Below are 20303 nucleotides of genomic sequence, written 5' to 3'. Positions count from 1 at the left end.
GTTGTGGGTTCAACTCCCACTGTGGAGAGCTGGACACAAAATTTTACACTGACACCAGGTGTAGAACAGAGAGAGTGGTGCAGTATTGGAGATGCAATCTCTCATCTGTTCTCAGGAGGGTGCATGATGCTATAATCTAGCAGAACAGAGGCGTTCTTACAGGTACCAATATTTATCCCTTGCTCCTTATCATTGAGGATCAAGGATTAACTTCATTCGTCATGTACATTTACACGTATTAGGAATTTGCTGAGGAACGTTGGTCAACAACTGTAAAGAATAAAGAGGTTTAATTACGGATAAGACTTCAAATGTTCATAAATACTAGCATGTACTCACGATGTAAACAGCATTAAAAAATTGGTTTAACACGTTTACAGTGCTGTAACTGGGGTAATAGATAGGCGGGGGTTGTGGGGGGTACTAACTAGAATGATTGATCAGGTTAACTGCCCACAGAACAACACTTTAAAATGGCGCGGTTTTCTTACGTTCTATGGGATCATGCTGTGCACAAAGAAGCCGCTCCATTCCCTAAAAAGCAACAGTGGCCACAATTCCAGGTTATTGTGAAGTACTTGGTGGTGTCTTGAAAGGGAACAACTGTCAGGGAGTTATGGACTTGGCTCAGCCCATTATTAGCTCAAGTTCAGATTCAGGTTCAAGTTCAATTGTCATACAACCACACACATGCATACAGCTAAATGAAACAGCATTCCTCCGAGGCCATGGTGCAAAACACATCACATACAGTCACAGATAAAACTTCACATACAGTCACAGATAAAACTTCACACACAGTCACAGACAGCTCATCACATACAGTCACAGATAAAACTTCACACACAGTCACAGATAAATCACATACAGTCACAGATAAAACTTCACACACAGTCACAGATAAATCACATACAGTCACAGATAAAACATCACATACAGTGACAGACACCACATCACATACAGTCACAGACAGCTCATCACATACAGTCACAGAGTCACAGAAACAATATTAGCACAAGTCTCTGAGTGGCCTGGACTGAGGGTTGAAGGAACATGGGACATTGTCCTGGAATGGGCCAAACCTCTTCTGTCTGTACTTCTTGCTGCTCAAAAAAGCAGACAGCATGATCAAATATCTACCCCTCCTGGACATTTTCTCTACTCCCCCTTCCAACAGGGAGGAATTACAAAAGGCTGTAAGCATGTACCAGCAGGCCCAAGGACTGCTTCTACTCCTCTGTTATCACACTTATGAAAGGACCCCTTCTATGGTAACCTCACAAACTACCCTGTTATGACATTGAACCTTTTGCCTCCCCACACCGGTGGGTGGCTGGGTGGGTGGGAAGAATAAAGTGAGAAGCTGGGAGGTGATGAGGGAAAATGTAAATGGCTGAGGAAGAAGGAATCTGATAAGCGACAAGGGTAGACCACAGGAGAACAGGAAGGAGCTGGGGCACCACAGGGAGGTGATGGGCAAGTGAGAAGTTCACGCCAGCAAGTTGGAGGCTACCCAGATGGTTTATGAAGTGTTGCTCCTCTCGTCTGAGAGTGGCCTCACTGAGGCGGTGGAGGAGATCATGGACAGACATGTCAGAATGGGAATGGGAAGTCGAATTAAAATGGGTGATCACCGGGAACTTCTGTCCGTTGGGACTGAGGGAGCAAAGGTGTTTGATGAAGCAGACTCCAAATCTATGATTTTAAAGGCCAGTTTCTGTCTTCTCTTTTGCTTACACTTCAAGGAGTGGCTGGGGATAAGCTGTCAGAGGGTTTGGGAAACTCACCGTTGCTTTTGAGCTGAGAAATTTCCATCATTAATTTATCCTGTAGTTCCTTCATTTCGCTGTAAATCGCTGAATCTGTGTGACAGAAGACAACATACAGTGAATCGCACTATTGTTTACTGAGACCTTCCATTATGTGTATGAAGACCCTCAACTGGTTGAATCCTCAGTTGTGTGATATACTGTATGTGTGCACTTGTCCCTTGCAACTGTTTTGTAAACTCTACTGGCTGTATTTTTACCCCACTAACTCCTATTCACCCACCCATGTGTCATCAAGGATCCGGGGAGTTCTGTGAAAATGTTCACAGGAGTGAAAGGGTTAAAGTATCAGGAGAAGGTGGGACCTGTACAGGTGGGATGGTTTGTACCTGAACTGGAGGGGGACTAATATCCCTGTTACGTTTCCTAGTATTGCACGGGGGTGGGCTGGTGTTTTAAATTAAGAGTCACAGGGAGCTGGGAACCAGAGGGCCAGAGCAGATAATGGAATGGTTGTGGAGACAGTTGTTGTTAAGCCTACATAAAAAGGGGTATGGAGGGCTATGGTCCAGGAGCCAGATGATGGGACTCGGCAGATGAATAGTTTGGCATGGACTAGATAGGCTGAAGACTTGTTTCTTTGCTGGAGTGTTTTATAATTCTATGACTCCAGTAGCATTTGATGGATCTGGGCCTGAATTAACTGGAATTTAGAAGAACAAGGGGGGAGGGATCTCATTGAATCCTATTGAATATTGAAAGGTCTAGATAGAGTGAATGGGTAGAACATGTTTCCTTTAGTGGGAATGTCTTCGACCCGAGAACACAGCCTCTGAATACAAAGATGTCCGTTCAGAACAGAAATGAGGAACACACACACACGCACACACATATGGGATAATAAATGAGCCATTATGGAATGTTGGATCAAACTTGATGAGCCAAATGGCCTAATTCTGCTGACTTAAGGTCTTATGAACTTTCACTGGCTTCTAGTTGAGCAACACCGATTTAACTTTTCTTATCCTTGTTTTGAAATCCTTCCATGGCCCCACCCCCCTCGAACAAATTTTAAAAGGTATTTAAACTAAAAGGAATTTTTAAAGTTTAAAGTAAATTTAATATCAAATTACATACATGTCACCATATACTGTCTTGAGATTTACTTTCTTATGGGCATTTACAGGGGTGTAAAGAAATAGGATAAATTTTATGAAAAACTACTTAACAAAGACTGACAAACATCCAATGTGCAGAAGAGGACAAGTCATGCAATAATCAATTTTTAAAAAGTAAATAAATAATACTGAGTCGTAGAGTCCTCGGAAGGCAGTCTATAGGTTGTGGAGTCAGTTCACCATTGAGGTGAATGAATGAAATAAAATACAACCGAGAACATGAGCTGTTGAGCCCTTGAAAGTTTGTCAAAGTTGTGAAATAAGTTCAGTATTGAGGTGAGGGAAGTTAACCACACTGGTCCAGGAGCCTAATGCTTGAAGGGTAACAACTGTCCCTGAATGTGGGGGTGTGGGTCCTAAGGGTCCTGTACCTCCTGGTCAATGGTGGTAGCTAGAGGAGGGAAGGCATGGACCAGATGATGGATCAGAGAGATATGGCTCTAATGTGGAAAAAATGGGCCCATCTTAGATGGAAATCTTGGTCAGCATTGACCACACAAACACGAGGAATTCTGCAGATGCTCGAAATTCAAGCAACACACATCAAAGTTGCTGGTGAACGCAGCAGGCCAGGCAGCATCTCTAGGAAGAGGTACAGTCGACGTTTCGGGCCAAGACCCTTCGTCAGGGCACATTTCCGAATGCAGACATGGATCCGACGGAGGATGAAATAACGAGTAGGACAATTATAGACGGCAAAGATAGTGTCCCAAACGTGTGGAAGGATCTGGAAAGGGACACCAAATACCTCCTCATGGCGGAGAGGGTCCATCTTTTATGAAGTGTTGCTCCTTTTGTGTGAGAGTGGCCTCATTGAGGCAGTGGGGAGGAGATCATGGACAGACATGTCAGAATGGGAATGGGAAGTCAAATTAAAATGGGTGATCACCAGGAATTTCTGTCCTTTGGGACTGAGGGAGCAAAGGTGTTTGATGAAGCAGACTCCAAATCTATGATTTTAAAGGCCAGTTTCTGCCTTCTCTCTTACATACACTTCAAGGAGTGTCTGGGGATAAGCTGTCAGAGGGTTTGGGAAACTCACCGTTGCTTTTGAGCTGAGAATTTTCCATCATTAATTTATGCTGCTGTTCCTTCATTTCGCTGTAAATCATTGAATCTGTGTGACAAAAGACAACATACAGTGAATCGCACTATTGTTTACTGAGACCTTCCATTATGTGTATAAAGATCCTCAGCTGGTTGACTCCTCAGTTGTGTGATATACTGTATCACATATCACCCTTGCAACTCTTCTGTAAACTCTACTGGCTGTGTTTTTACCCCACTAACTCCTATTCACCCACCCATGCTTCATCAGGGACCCGGGGAGTTCTGTGAAAATGATCACAGGAGTGAAAGGGTTAATGTATCAGGAGAAGGTGGGACCACCTGTACAGGTGGGATGGTTTGTACCTGAACTGGAGGGGGACTAATATCCCTGTTACGTTTCCTAGTATTGCACGGGGGTGGGCTGGTGTTTTAAAATCAAGAGTTGCAGGGAGCTGGGAACCAGAGGGCCAGAGCAGATAATGGAATGGTTGTCGGGAAAGTTATTGTTAACTGAATTGAATTGACTTTATTTCTTACATCCTTCACATACATGAGGAGTAAAAATCTTTACGTTACATCTCCATCTAAATGTGCAATCATAGTAATTTGTAATAAATAGAACAGTCAATGTAATATAGAGTACACTCAGATCAGCGTGAGTTAATCAATCTGATGGCCTGGTGGAAGAAGCTGTCCCGGAGCCTGTTGGTCCTGGCTTTTATGCTGTGGTACCGTTTCCTGGATGGTAGCAGCTGGAATAGATTGTGGTTGGGATGGCTTGGGTCCTCAATGATCCTACGGGCCCTTTTGACATACCCGTCCTTGTAAATGTCCTGAATTATTGGAAATTCACAACTACAGATGCGCTGGGCTGTCCACACCACTCTCTGTACAGTCCTGCGATTAAGGGAGGTACAGTTCCCATAGCAGGCAGTGATGCAGCCAGTCAGGATGCTCTCAATTGTGCCCCTGAAGAAAGTTCTTAGGATCTGGGGGCCCATACCAAACTTTCTCAACCGTCTGAGGTGAAAGAGGTACTGTTGTGCCTTTTTCACCACACAGCTGGTGTGTACAGACCACGTGAGATCCTTGGTGAGTGCTGAGAAACTTGAAGCTATTTTCCCTCTCAACCTCAAGCCTACATAAAAAGGGGTATGGAGGGCTATGGTCCAGATGCCAATTGATGAGACGAGGCAGATGAATAGTTCAGACTGGACTAGATAGGCTGAAGACTTGTTTCTTTGCTGTAGTGTTTTATAATTCTATGATTCCAGGAGCATTTGATGACCCTGGGCCTGTATTCACTGGGATTTCGAAGAACGAGGGGGGAAGCTCATTGAATCCTATTGAATATTGAAAGGTCTAGATAGAGTGGATGGGTAGAATATGTTCCCTTTAGTGAGAGAGTCTTGGATCTGAGAACACAGCCTCAGAATACAAGGATGTCCCTTCAGACAGAGATGAGAAATATATATATATGTTATGGGGAGAATGGGATAATGAATCAGCCACTATAGAATGTTGGACCAAACTTGATGAGCCAAATGGCTTAATTCTGCTGACTTTAGGTCTGGTGAACTTACACTGGCTTCTAGTTGAGCGACATAGATTTAAATTTTCTTATCCTTGTTTTGAAATCCTTCCATGGCCCCACCCCTCTCTAACTACATTTAAAAGGTATTTGGACCAAAAGGAATTTTTGGCTGAAGGGGGAGGGGGGAGGGAGAGGGGCAGAGAGTTGTAAACTCTGTCAGCTCATTCGGGCCACTCGCCTTCGGAGTATCCGGGATATCTTCAAGGAGCGGTGTCTCAGAAAGGCAGCATCCATCATTAAGGACCCCCAGCACCCGGAACATGCCCTCTTCTCATTGCTACCATCAGGTAGGAGGTACAGAAGTGTGAAGGCGCACACTCAGTGATTCAGGAACAGCTTCTTCCCCTCAGCCATGCCATGTGATTTCTGAAGTGGAGACTGAACCCATGAACACCACCTCACTACTTTTTAAAATTTCTATTATTACACTACTTATTTAATATATATGTACTTACTGTAATTCACTGTTTTTTCTTCATTACTCTGTATTGCGTTATTACTGCTGCCGCAAAGACAACGCATTTCATGACATACGCCTGTGATATTAAACTTGATTCTGATTAGAAGTACAGCACAGAAGCAGGCCCTTTGGCCCATCTAGTCCATGCCAAAAACCATTTAAACTGCCTACTCCCACCATCCCGCACTGGGGACCACAGCCCTCCTTACCCCTACTATCCACATACCCATCCAAACTTCTCGTAAACTTTGAAAATGAGCTCATATGCACCACTTGTGCTGGCAGCTCACTCCACACTCTCAAGACCCTCTGAGTGAAGAAATTTCCCCTCATGTTCCCTTTAAACTTCTCACCTTCCACCCTTAAGCCATGACCTCTGGTTGTAGTCCCACCCAACCTCAGATTCTGATTCTGACCATCTCTGTCGGTCCTCCTAGTCTGTAATCCTGAAAATCTCTGTGCTCTTGGCCTTTTAATAAGAGTTTCTGGATTCTTAATCAGCACAGTATTGATGCTCATAAAAGATGGGCCATTCAGCCAATCAAGTGTGTGCTAACCATCAGGCACCCATTTATACTTATCCCTCAGTAATTCCATTCTCATCTTCCAACATTTCCATTAATTTACCGCAGACTCTACCTGTGCAGAAGAAACGGTTTGCACCTGAACTGGAGGGGGACTGATATCCTAGTGTGATTTAAATGAGTTGCAGGGGAATGGGAAGCAGAATGCCAGAACAGTTAATGGAGACAGATGTTGGCGTGACCTCAGACAAAGTCAGGAATCAAAAGGTTGAGCGTCCTGAGTTGTGAAAATCTCAGTGCAAAATGTATCGTAGGAAAGGCAGATGAGCTCAGGGCATGGATCAACACCTGGAAGTATGACGTTGTAGCCATTAGTGAGACTTAGCTGCAGGAGGGGCAGGAATGGGAGCTCAATATTTCAGGGTTCTGGTATTTTAGATGCAACAGAGCAGGAAGGATTAAAGGAGAAGGGGTGGTGTTACTAGTTACGGAAAATGTCACGGCAATGCTCCATCAGGACAGACTGGAGAACTCGACCAGTGAGGTGTTATGGATGGAACTGAGCAATAAGAAAGGTGTGACCACGTTAATGGGGCTATATTACAGACCAGCCAACAGTCCTAGGGGTTTAGAGGAACAGATTTGTAAGAGATCGTAGACATAGATAAAAAACATAGATTGTTATAGTAGGTGATTTTAACTTTCCACATATTGTTGGAATGCCATACTGTCAAAGGACAATGGGATAGGGTTTTCCAGATGTGTCCAGGAAAGTTTCCTTCGTCAGTACACAGAAGTCCCAATGAGAGAGCGCACGATGCTGGATCTGCTAATAGGGAATGAGACAGGGCAGGTGTCAGAAGTTTGTGTAGGGGAATATTTTACATCCAGTGACTGCAATGTCATTAGTTTCAAAGTAAATATGCACAAAGATAGGTCTGGTCTGCAGGTTGTGATTCTCAATTAGAGAAAGGCCGATTTTGATGGTATCAGAAATGGTCTGGCAAGTGTGGATTGGGACAGGCTGTTTTCTAGCAACAGTGTACTTGGAAAGTGGGAGGCCTTCAAAAAATGAAATTTTGAGAGTACAAAATTTGTACGTGCCTGTCAGAATAAAAGGTAAAGATAACAAGTGGAGGGAACCTTGGTTTTCAAGAGATACTGAGGCCCTGGTTAAGAAAAAGGAAGCGCGCACCAAGTATAGGCAATGAGGTGCTTATGGAGTATATGAAATGCAAGAGAACACTTAAGAAAGAAATCAGGTAGGCTAAAAGGCGGCATGAAATTGCTCTAGCAGACAAGGTTCTAAGGGACTCTACAGATATGTTAAGTGTAAATGGATTACAAGGGACAAAATTGGTCAGCCGGAAGACCAGAATGATAATCCATGTGCCAAGACAGATGGGGAAAATCTTAAATAAATTCTTTGCATCTGAATTTACTCAGGAGACAAACGCAGAACCTATAGAAGTGAGGCAAAGTAGCATCAACTTCGTGGATCCTGCACAGATTACAGAGGAGGAAATGTTTGCTATCCCGAGGCAAATCAGAGTGGAAAAATCCCAGGACCTGACAAGGTGTTCCCTCGGACCCTGAGGGAAGCAAGTGCCAAAATTGCCAGGGCCATAGCAGAGATATTTAAATTATCCTCAGTGACAGGGGAGCATTGGAGGATAGCCAATGTTTTTCCATTGCTTTTTTTTAAAAAAGGCTCTAAAAATAAACCAGGAAATTATAGGATGGAGAATCTGACATCAGTTGTGGGAAAGTTATTGGAAGGTATTCTTAGAGACTTGATATACACAAGTATTTGGATAGAATAGACTGATTAAGGCGAGTCAACATGGCTTAGTGCATGATAGGTTAAGTCTAGAATATTTAGAAATATTTAAAATGTCGCTGTCTACAGGTGAAGTGCCGGAGGATTGGAGAGTGGCTCATGTTGTTCCGTTGTTTAAAGAAGGATCGAAAAGTAATCCGGGAAATTATAGGCCGGTGAGTTTAACATCAGTAGTAGGTAAGCTATTGGAGGGAGTACTAAGAGACAGAATCTACAAGCATTTGGATAGATAGGGGCTTATTAAGGAGAGTCAACATGGCTTTGTGTGTGGTAGGTCATGTTTGACCAATCTGTTGGAGTTTTTCGAGGAGGTTACCAGGAAAGTGGATGAAGGGAAGGCAGTGGATATTGTTTACGTGGACTTCAGTAAGGCCTTTGACAAGGTCCCGCATGGGAGGTTAGTTAGGAAAATTCAGTCGCTAGGTATACATGGAGAGGTGGTAAATTGGATTAGACATTGGCTCGATGGAAGAAGCCAGAGAATGGTGGTAGAGAATTGCTTCTCTGAGTGGAGGCCTGTGACTAGTGGTGTGCCACAGGGATCAGTGGTGGGTCCATTGTTATTTGTCATCTATATCAATGATCTGGATGATAATGTGGTAAATTGGATCAGCAAGTTTGCTGATGATACAAAGATTGGAGGTGTAGTGGACAGTGAGGAAGGTTTTCAGAGCCTGCAGAGGGATTTGGACCAGCTGGAAAAATGGGCTGAAAAATGGCAGATGGAGTTTAATACTGACAAGTGTGAGGTATTGCACGTTGGAAGGACAAACCAACGTAGAACATACAGGGTTAATAGTAAGGCACTGAGGAGTGCAGTGGAACAGAGGGATCTGGGAATACAGATACAAAATTCCCTGAAAGTGTCGTCACAGGTAGATAGGGTCGTAAAGAGAGCTTTTGGTACATTGGCCTTTATTAATCGAAGTATTGAGTATAAGAGCTGGAATGTTATGATGAGGTTGTATAAGGCATTGGTGAGGCCGAATCTGGAGTATTGTGTTCAGTTTTGGTCACCAAATTACAGGAAGGATATAAATAAGGTTGAAAGAGTGCAGAGAAGGTTTGCAAGGATGTTGCCGGGACTTGAGAAACTCAGTTACAGAGAAAGGTTGAATAGGTTAGGGTTTTATTCCCTGGAGCGTAGAAGAATGAGGGGAGATTTGATAGAGGTATATAAAATTATGATGGGTATAGATAGAGTGAATGCAAGCAGGCTTTTTCCACTGAGGCAAGGGGAGAAAAAAACCAGAGGACATGGGTTAAGGGTGAGGGGGGATAAGTTTAAAGGGAACATTAGTGGGGGCTTCTTCACACAGAGAGTGGTGGGAGTATGGAATGAGCTGCCAGACGAGGTGGTAAATGCGGGTTCTTTTTTTACATTTAAGAATAAATTGGACAGATACATGGATGGGAGGTGTATGGAGGGTTATGGTCCATGTGCAGGTCAGTGGGACTAGGCAGAAAATGGTTTGGCACAGCCAAGAAGGACCAAAGGGCCTGTTTCTGTGCTGTAGTTTCTATGGTTTCTATGGTAATCTTCCAGAGATTTTTTAAGGAAGCTACCAGGAAAGTGGATGAAGGCAAGGCAGTGGATGTTATCTGCATGGACTTTAGCAAGGCATTTGACAAGGTCCCACATGGGAGGTTGGTCAAGAAGGGTCAGTTGCTCAGCATTCAGGATGAGATCGTAAATTGGATTAGATATTGGCTTTGTGGGAGAAGCCAGAGAGTGGTAGTAGATGGTTGTCTCTCTGACTAAAGGCAAGTGACTTGTGTTGTGCCAGAGGATTCGGTGCCGGGTCCATCGTCGTTTGTCATCTACATCAATGATCTGGATGATAATGTGGTTAACTGGATCAGCAAATTTGTAGATGACACCAAGATTGGGGTGTAGTGGACAGCAGGGAAGGCTACCATGGCTTCCAGAGGGATCTGCATCAGCTGGAAAAATGGGCTGGAAAAAGGCAGCTGGAATTTAATGCAGACCAGTGCGAGTATTGTACTTCCGTAGGACCAACCAGGGTAGGTCTTGCAGAGTGAACGGTGGAGCACTGAGGACTGTGGTAGAACAAAGGGATCTGGGAATACAGGTGCATAACACATTGAAAGTGGCATCACAGAAAGATATGGTCATAAAGAAAGCTTTTAGCACATTGACCTTTATAAATCAATTTATTAGGTACAGGAGATGGGATGTTATGTTTAAGTTGTATAAGACGTTGGTGAGGCCTAATTTAGAGTATTGTGTGCTGTTTTGGCCATCTACCTACGGGAAAGATGTAAACAAGATTGAAAGAGCACAGAGAAAATTTACAGAGATGTCGCCAGGTCTGGACAGCCTGAGTTCTGAGGAAAGATTGAATAGGTTAGGACTGTATTCTTTAGAATGTAGGAGAATGAGAAATTTGATAGAGGCATACAAAATTATGAGGGGTATAGATTGGGTAATTGCAAGCAGGCTTTTTCCACTGAGGTTGGGTGGGACTACAACCAGAGGTCATGGCTTAGGGTGAAGGGAGGGAAGTTTAAGGGGAACATGAGGGAAAACTTCTTCACTCAGAAGGTGGTGAGAGTGTGGAACAAGCTGCCAGCTGAAATGAAGGATGCAGGTTCACTTTGAACATTGAAGAAAAGTTTGGATAGATACATGGACAGGAGGGATATGGTCTTGGTGCAGGTTGATGGGTGTAGGCAGATTAATAGTTTGGCACTGACTAAATGGGCCGAAGGGTCTGTTTCTGTGCTGTAGTACACTATAGTGTTATGTTTTGTAAATTCAAAAAATATTAAACTAATTCAAAAGGAAGACATGAGAGTCCGAAATGGCTGGTCTAACATCAAATTTGCAGTGTCTGTGCAATGCCTGGAACTGCACCATCAATTTGTAGAACATGTTGCTCAGGGACTTGGGCTATATCCATGTTTTTTTTTGCATGACTGTATTTTTTGCTCACTATTTTGAATGTGTTGGGTACGTTTTACGCCTTGGCCCCAGAGAAACATTGTTTAGTTTGGCTTCATTCACGTTTGTTGAATGATATAACCTTGAATTTGAGTTTACTTGAAGCGATGCTTGCATGTATCACATGCTAGCATGATGACATATGTGATTCATGTATTTATACATATAACCCGTATTGAATTATTTAAACAGACAAAAATACTTAATCAATAGATAATTATACAAGACTACTCAAGCACTACTGAAATATTAAGTACACAACATAGAGTACTTATTCTGACTGTATAGTACTTACTTTTCACAGTGCCTATGATAAGACACAACAGGGAGAAGAGGAGAGATAAAACCAGGAGACCAAAGATAATCTGCTGCACCTTCTTTTTCTTGGCAATGCTGGTCCCTGCTAAAAACAGTAGACAATCTCATTAGAGTTAAAGTACCTGCAATTCTCTATCTCCAGACAACAGAGAAGGGTGCCATTCAGCCCGCTGAGATTCTGTCTGCTCACAGACCAATCCCACTAAATCTCCCTGCAACCTGTCCTGCCCACGTCCACATCAGCTCTCTTCCTGTTCTGCCGTTCGCCTGCCCACACTCAAGCAGCACACACAAAATGCTGAAGGAACTCAACAGGCCAGGCAGCATCTGTGGAAATGAACAAACAGTCGACGTTTGGGGCTGAGAACCTTCTTTAGGACTGAGAAGGAAGCAGGAAGGTGGCAGAATAAAAAAGTGGGGAAGGGGAAGGAGGCTAGTTAGGAGGTGATAGGTGAAGCCAGGTGGGTAGGAAGGGTCAAGGGCTGGAGAAGAAAGAATCTGATAGGCGAGGAGAATGGACAATAGAGAAGGGAAGGAAGAGGGGACCCAGGGGGAAGTGATAGGCTGGTGAGAAGAAGCGAAAGGTCAGAGTGAGTGAGGAATAAAGGAGCGGGGTTGGTGGGGGGTGTTGGAATTTGTTTACCAGAAGGAGAAGTCGATATTCTTGCCATCAGATTGGAGGGCACCCAGACAGAATGCAAGATGTTACTCCTCCACCCTGCGAGTGGCCTCATCCTGGCATGGGAAGAGGCCGTGGATCGACACGTCGGAATGGGAATGGGAATTAAGATATGCAGCCACCGGGAAGCCCAGCTTGTGGCAGAGGGTGCATCATAGGGGCTCGACGAAGCAGCCCCCCCAATTTCCGACAGGTCTCACCAATGTAGAGGAGGCCGCGTCGGGAGCACCGGATACAATAGATGACCCCAACAGATTCGGCAGCGAACTGTTGCGTCACCTGGAAGGACTGTCTGGGGTCTCCAGGTGCATGTGAAGGTCATGGAGCCTCAATTCTTTGGAATCAGAGATAGACAACAACGGGCAAGATGGAGAGAACAGGCAAACTACACCACTCTAGACTGACAGTTCTCATTGACAATTTTCACCCTCTTTGCAGTCGTGAGTACTTAGTTAGAATGTTACAGTAAATCAAAATTTCTTTAGAAAGCAACTACCGATACCAGAAAACTAAAATACCAGGTATTCCTCATTTCTATGTTAACATTATTCCTCACAGCCTCCTTGCATTGTGTTAGGTACATGCCCCTGGTTCCTGACTGGCTGCTTACGGCAAATCAAACGTGTAATAGTTAGCACAACACTTTACAGTACCAGCGACCCAGGTTCACTTCCTGCTGCGACCTGAGGAGTTTGTACGTTCTCCCCGTGACCGCGTGGGTTTCCTCCGGGTGCTCCGGTTTCCCCCCACAGTCCAAAAACGTACCAGTTGGTAGGTTAATCAGTCATTGTAAATTGTAGATTCGGCTGGTATTGAATGTAGGGTTTGGGGGTGGTGTGGTTCAGAGGGCCAGGAGGGCATACTGTGTGCTGGATCTCAATAAGTAAGTAAATACTGCAGACAGCAGTGACTCATGGCACATCACGCCACACTTGTGACCATGACGTGTTGGTTCCAGAAGTGTGCTGGTACTTGTGGGCTGCATTGCACAATCATTGCAGATTTGACAAAAAAAAAAGAGACACATTTTGATATACACACAGCGAACCCCACAGCTGATCTTTCTATTCTTTCTTTCCCCAACATCAGCAGTATATATATGGCACTGTCTCACAATGGCAACATTTATCATTAAAAATCCTCACCGTCAGCCAGTGCTGAACCAACTAAATGAGTAATTAAACACCTATCTGCATCCAGACTGTATATTCACGTGTCTGTTTGGGAACCTCCTTGCGTGTTCCTTACCTGCTTGCTTCCATCACCGTCAGATTTAAAGGATGACCTGCTCTAGGCGATTTACAGCTGTACCATATTCTTTCCATTTCTTGAGGAATGACTGAACTGTACTCCAAGGGGTATTTACTGACTTGGAAATTTTCTTGTGTCCATCTCCTGACTTGTGCTTTTCAATAACCTTTTTGCGGAGTTGCCTGGAGTGTTCTTTCATCTTCCTGGTGTAGTTTTGCCAGGATACTGACTCACCAGCAGTTGGACCTTCCAGATACAGGTGTATTTTTACTAGAATCAATTGAAACACCTTGACTGCACACAGGTCTCCATTTAACTAATTATGTGACTTCTAAAACCAATTGGCTGCACCAGTGATGAATTGGTGTGTCTTATTAAAGGGGGTGAATACTTATGCAATCAATTATTTTGTGTTTTAAATTTGTAATTAATTTAGATCACTTTATAGAGATCTGTTTTCACTTTGATACGAAAGATTCTTCTCTGTTGATCAATGTCAAAAAATGCCAAATTAAATCCACTGTGATTCAGTAAAACAGTATAACATGAAAACTTCCAAGGGTGATAGATTTTATAGGCACTCATATAGTATATATATGTAGTATCATTGGCATATGTCATGAAATTTGGTGTCCTTGCATGTATTTGGTGTAATACATAATAATAAAAAAACTGAATTACAGTAAGTATAGATATGTATATATCTATATCCGCAAAGCACTAAATTTCATGACATATGCCAATGATGTTAAACCTGATTCTGATTTTGAGCCTTCAATCTCTCAAGTAACTATCACTCCAGCTTCTTGCTTAATTTAACCTCCTTGTTTTTCTACTCTATTTGTATAAGACCAACATCACATTTAATAACTACTCTCTGCTGAAGTACTTCAACTATTTAGTCGCAGGTTCCTGCATCCCTTTGAAAACGGCACCACTTGGCCTATCTTATCTGATTATTCCTGTCCACAATCTGTCACTTCACACTTCATGGTGTGGCACCTTATTAAACATATTATTACATGCCGTATTATGAGTGTCGAACTTATCAAACTTGGTAAGGTTTGCCTTCCCCGTAATCCCCAAGTACCTGCACCATCTTCAACAGGCTTCTGTCCATTTGTTGTTCTCTGCTGGTACTCTTTGAGCTGGTATTCACTGTTTTCATACAGGTTCTGCTCAGACATACTGTCGGGAGGACCTGAACTAATTCCTCGAACACTGAATGGAAATTAATTTATGGAGTTCTTTTGTCTGCGCTGACTGCAGTGGAGAAAACCACTTCTGCTTGCATCACACCTCAATTTCCCCTTTATATGAAAATTAAACTGTATTGCAACATGGACAATTCTGCTAGCTTCAGCACTTGGGAACAAGTGGCATTATAAAAGACTTAGATCCTTAAGAGTTAAGAAAATATGTCAGTTAAGGCCAGTGATTTGGCTCCTTGTCAGCAGGCGTTTTCACTAAATAGAACCCCTCTCAGTAAGAAGGTTTAGTATTTCTAAAGTATCTCTCATCCCTCTCACAGGATGTCCTACGACACTTTAAGAAAACAGTAATAGGAGCGCTGAAAAGTCAAGAAAGCTGCAGATTCTGAAAATCTGAAATGAAAACAGAGACTTTTTGGAAGCGAGATAGTGAAACCATTAACATTTCAGTCCCACAACCTTTCAAAGCAACGGGAAAGAAAGAAAATAAGTTAGTTTTTAGTGGGAGAAAAGATGTGTTGGGGGGGGGAAGAAATGGGTTGATCAAAGGAAATACCTCTGGTAGGCAAATGAGTTGACAGCGGTAGATGTAACCTGGTGGTCAGTGCAGACTTGATGGGTCGAATCTGTCTAAGACTCTGTGGCTCTGCAAAACCAGCTTTTCTTTTACTGACATTAAAGAGTACACTCTGCCTATTGAATCTATACCATCAATCTCATTAATCCATATTTTCCCACGTAACCTATTCTCCATCACATCCCCATTAACTCCACAATGATTCTCCTGTCACTCACCTACGCTAAGGATAAGGTATGGTAACCTACTGACCTGACAGTCCATAGGATGTGGGAGGAAACTGGAAGAAACCCACGCAGTGACAGAAACTCATTCAGCACCGGAGTGGTAGTGTAGTGGTTAGCACAACGCATTACGGTACCAGTGATCTGGGTTCAATTCCCATCACTGCCTGTAAGGAGTTTGTACGTTCTCCCCGTGACCGCATGGGTTTCCTCCCGCTGCTTCCTCTCACAGTCCAAAGACTGTTGGTAGGTTAATTGGTCATTGTAAATTATCCTGTGATTAGGTTCGGATTAAATCAGGGGATTGCTGGGCTGCACAGCTCAAAGAACCAGAATGGTCTTTTCTTCCCTGTATCTCAATAAATAAATAAATTAATTAATCAGAATTGAACTTAGATCACAAGAACCCTGAGACAGCAGTGACTTTATGTTTATTGGTACAAGCCGTAAACGTAACACTTTATCTCATAGCCATAGGTTCTTTTACACATATTGAACTTTCCCGTCCAAGATATGTTATGTCACTTTGCTCCTTTCAGTGTTCTTGGAACTCAGAGAGAAGGACCACTGATTTACCAGCTGAGGGAAGAGATGTGATCATCAGGATGAGGTTTCCTTGTCCGTGTTAGACTTGATGCCATGAGATTTCATGGGGTCTGGAGTCAAACTCAAGAACAGCTACTGTTATAAGACTATTGAATGGTCCCTAGTTTGATAAGATTGACTCTCGACCTCACAAAAACAAGAGATTTTGCAGTTCAAGGTTCAAAGTTCATTTTATTGCCAAAGCATGCATGTACAAATCATCTCTGATATTTGTCTTCTCCAGATAGCCATGAAATACCCATTAAAAAGTAAAAGAAACAAAACTCACTGACCCTAGAATCACCCACCCCTCCCTACAGAGAAAAATGGCAACAATACAAACCCTGACCCTCTCCCTGCAGAAAAAAGACAGCGACAATAGCAACAGATCCTCAACCCCCTCCCTCTGCACCTCCTGCCCAATGCTAGACACGAGAAGAAAGGGAGACTAGTCAAATACAGGCAGGTGGTGCTGAACACTTCTTCGTTTTCCGCTCTTGTCCTTTATGTTTTTAATCTTGCTTGATGCTTTAATCGGTGTGGAGTAATAGAGCTGACCACAGAATTCGTCTTCTGTCATCTGGCCTTGACACAGCATCCATGCTCAGCGATGGCTACCCTAGCTCTCAAGAGTCTAGCTTGCTGAATCTTCCAGGGTATGGCAAAAGCACCAGATTGTATAGTTAGCTCAAAGCGACATCCTTAAAGGGAAATTTCAGATTGCAGTGATTGCAGTTCAGAAGAAGTATATCAATGAGAGTATCTAGTAATCTAGTGAGCTTTCTGCAAAATGTCACCATTGGTCACTGGGCATTTCGCAACTGCAGTCACAATGCAACAGTTGATACAACAGGTTTGCTGTTTGCTGTTTGAATCTGCTTGCTGCCTTATTCTACAAGAATTGTTACTGTATGAAAGGCAACCTATTAGCCCACCATGCAATTTACTGGCTTCCTATATGAACAATCCTGTTAGTTCCATTTTCTGTCTCTTTTCTAATAATTTCCAATTTTGTTTTAAAGTCTCCCTCCTCTTTCCCCTTTTCACTGGCTTCACTCATCATCTTCTAGATAGTCCTCCTTCCCCTCTCACCACCTTTTTATTCTGGCTCCCCACCCCCACCTTCCTTTTCAATCCTGATGAAGTGTCTCGGCCTGAAACATCGACCGTTTATTCCCCTCCACGGATGCAGCCTGATCTGCTGAGTTCCTGCAGCTGTTCGTATGTTGTCCATGTGTTTCCTGTTCCCTTCCAAAAGTGGCAATCAAGTCTCCATCCATTATTCTTTCAGGCAATAAATTGTAGATCAGAGTGCAAGATAAGCATACGCTTCTTCCTCTTGAGAATAAATTTTCATTTGCCATGTATTCGCCCATTCCACCAATCTTTTGAAATCTATTGTTATTCCATCACTAAGCTTAGAAGCTTACAACATTTTCATATGACAGAAATAATACCCAGTACTTCCAAGTCCAAGGACAAGGAGTAATGGAGGACAGGTCAAAACTTGGGAACTCCATTGAACTTCTATAGATCCACAGTGGGGAGTATTCTGACTGGTTGCATCATGGCCTGGTATGGAAACAGCAATGCCCAAGAACAGGCAAGCCTGCAAAAATTGATGGATACAGGCCAGTTCATCACAAACAAAGCCATCTCCACCACTGATCACATCTACAAAGAGCACTGCCACAAGAAAGTATCACCTATCATCAAGGACTCCACCAACCAGGTCATGCTCCCGTCTCACTGCTATCTTCAGGAAGGAAGTACAGGAGCCTAAGGTCTGACACCATCAGGCTGAGGAACAGTTCAACCATCAGGCTCCTCAAATAATGTGGGCAACTTCATCCACCCCGACACTGAACTGATTCCACAACCTGTGCATTCACTTACAAACACGCTTCGACTCATGTTCTCAGTACTATTTATTTACTTAAGTAAACCCCTTTTGGTGCTTCCCTTCTGGTTTTGTACTACCATGGCTTGAGGTGTCTTGTGCTAACCACTATGCTACTGTTCAACCCCAATTTTGTGACAGTATGGGCTGGATTGTAACTATATGTGCTGTGTGTGACTGTATGTATTGTGTTTTGACCTTGACTCCAGAGGAACGATGTTTTGTTTAGTTGTATACGTGTGACAGTAGAATGACAATACACTTGTACTTGAACTGGAACCTCATTGTTTTTCTACCACCCCTGTTTTCACCTGTTGGTATAATAAAATGCTTTGCTGTTTCTCATTATATGTCTTGAAGCAGGCATTTGTCCTTTCTGCCTCCTTCTAGTTTTTCATTAACATCCCTCCAGGTGTTTTTATTTTTGGATGAAATTTCTCTTCGAAAGAGGAACTCCAGTTTTTGCAGCGTCGTCCACTTTTTTCAGAAATTGGATCAACAGGAAGTGAACTCAAGATTCAGTGGTTTGCACAGACAAGAATATAGATATGGCTTTCATCACCCCATTGTAAATCTCGGAATTCTGCAAAGAGAGCCTCAGGTCCTACACTATCAGATTCAGGAACAGTTATTACCCCCCAGGCTTTCAGGCTTTCAAACCAGAGAGGATAATTTCACTCAACATCACTCAATCGTTCCCACAACCTATGGACTTACTTTCAAGGAGTCTTCATCTCGTGTTATCTTTTTATTTATTTATTTGTTTGTTTGTTTGTCTGTCTATCTGTCTACTTATTTATTATTACTATTTCTTTCCTTTCTTTATTTTGTATTTGCAGTTTGTTGTCTTTTGCACACTGGTTGTCCACTCGGTTGGTGAGATTTTTCATTGATTCTATTATGGTTATTGGATTTATTGAGTATGCTTGCAAGAAAATGAATCTCAGGGTTGAGTATGGTGAGATCTATGTGGTTAGTTGCTTAGTTTCTGCCTTTCACTGCTGGTGTTTTGGGCAGCAATGAAGGTTCTCCATTTCTCTCTGTCCTTGGCCTTCTTCTCCATTGTGCCCCAGGTGTGGTTCAGTGTCTTCATTTAGACCATAACACCGGAAGACCATAAGGAGCAGAATTAGGCCAATTGGGTCTCCTCCGCCATTTTGTCATGTCTGATCCAACTTTGCTCTTAGCCTCAATCTCCTGCCTTCTCCCTATCATGCCCTGATCAATCAAGAATCTACCTACCTCTGCCCTAGATATACATAAAGCCTTGGCCTCCACATATGCCTGTGGCAAGGAATTCCACAGATTCACCACTCTGTGGCTAAAGAAATTTCTCCTTATCTCCATTCTAAAAGAAAGCCTTGCTATTCTAAGGCTGTGTCCTCTGGTCTTAGACACTCCCACCATAGGAAACATCCTCTCCACCTCCACTCTATCAAGGCCTTTGACCGTACGATAGGTATCAATAAGGTCACCTCTCATTCTTCTGAATTCCTGTGAACACAGGCCCAGAGCCATCAAATGTTCTTCATATGATAAACCATTCAATTCTGGAATCATTTTTGTGAAATTCCTTTGAAACCTCTCCAGTGGCAACACATTCTTTCTAAGATAAGGGACCCAAAACTGCTCACAAAACTCCAAGTGAGGCCATACCAGTGTTTCATAAAGTCCCGACATTACATCCTTGCTTTTATGTTCTTGTCCTCTTGAAATGAATGCTAACATTGCATTTGCTTTCCTCACCACAGATTCAAACTGCAAATTAACCTTTAGAGAATCCTACGCAAGGACTCCCAAGTCCCTTTGCACATTGGGTTTTTTGTGTTTTCTCTCCATTTAGAAAATAGTTAACCCTTTCATTTCTTCTTCCAAAGTGCTTGACCATACACTTTGTGACACTATATTCCACTTGCCATTTCTTTGCCCGTTCTCCTAATCTGTCCGGGTCTTTCTTCAGCCTCTCGACTTCCACAAAACTACCTGCCCCTCCACCCATCGTCAACAAAACCATCAATTCCATCGGTCAGATTATTGACATAGTATGTAAAAGGAATCAGTCCCAAAACAGACCTCTGTGGAACAGCACTAGTCAACGACAGCCAACCAGAAAATGCTCCCTTTATTCCCAATCTCTGCCTCCTGCCAATCAGCTACTGCTTTATCCATGCTAGAATC

General features: G+C 43.1%; 2 protein-coding genes across 3 annotated transcripts in view; one reads left to right on the top strand and one right to left on the bottom strand.

The window, feature by feature from the left end:
- Positions 1-14873, bottom strand: part of LOC134339465 (CD209 antigen-like protein E) — a 34488-nt gene extending 19615 nt beyond the window's left edge. The window contains exons 1-4 of one of the 2 annotated variants that reach the window (XM_063035999.1): positions 14719-14873; positions 11676-11783; positions 3990-4064; positions 1788-1862 (exon numbers count right to left, since the gene is read on the bottom strand). In XM_063035999.1, the coding sequence (XP_062892069.1) occupies positions 1788-1862; positions 3990-4064; positions 11676-11783; positions 14719-14815 (355 nt within the window). In that variant the 5' untranslated portion in view covers positions 14816-14873. The remainder of the gene's footprint in view (positions 1-1787; positions 1863-3989; positions 4065-11675; positions 11784-14718) is intronic. The other variant, XM_063036000.1, reaches the window with a different exon arrangement.
- The window catches only part of LOC134339463 (BTB/POZ domain-containing protein 8-like), a 129609-nt gene that overhangs the window by 9525 nt on the left and 99781 nt on the right, over positions 1-20303 (top strand). The window lies entirely within an intron of this gene.

The sequence above is a fragment of the Mobula hypostoma genome, chromosome 29 (assembly GCF_963921235.1).
Source record: "Mobula hypostoma chromosome 29, sMobHyp1.1, whole genome shotgun sequence".
In the NCBI taxonomy this organism is placed as follows: domain Eukaryota; kingdom Metazoa; phylum Chordata; class Chondrichthyes; order Myliobatiformes; family Myliobatidae; genus Mobula; species Mobula hypostoma.
The sequence above is the reverse complement of the archived record's forward strand: the minus strand, read 5'-3'. Positions and strand labels throughout refer to the sequence as shown.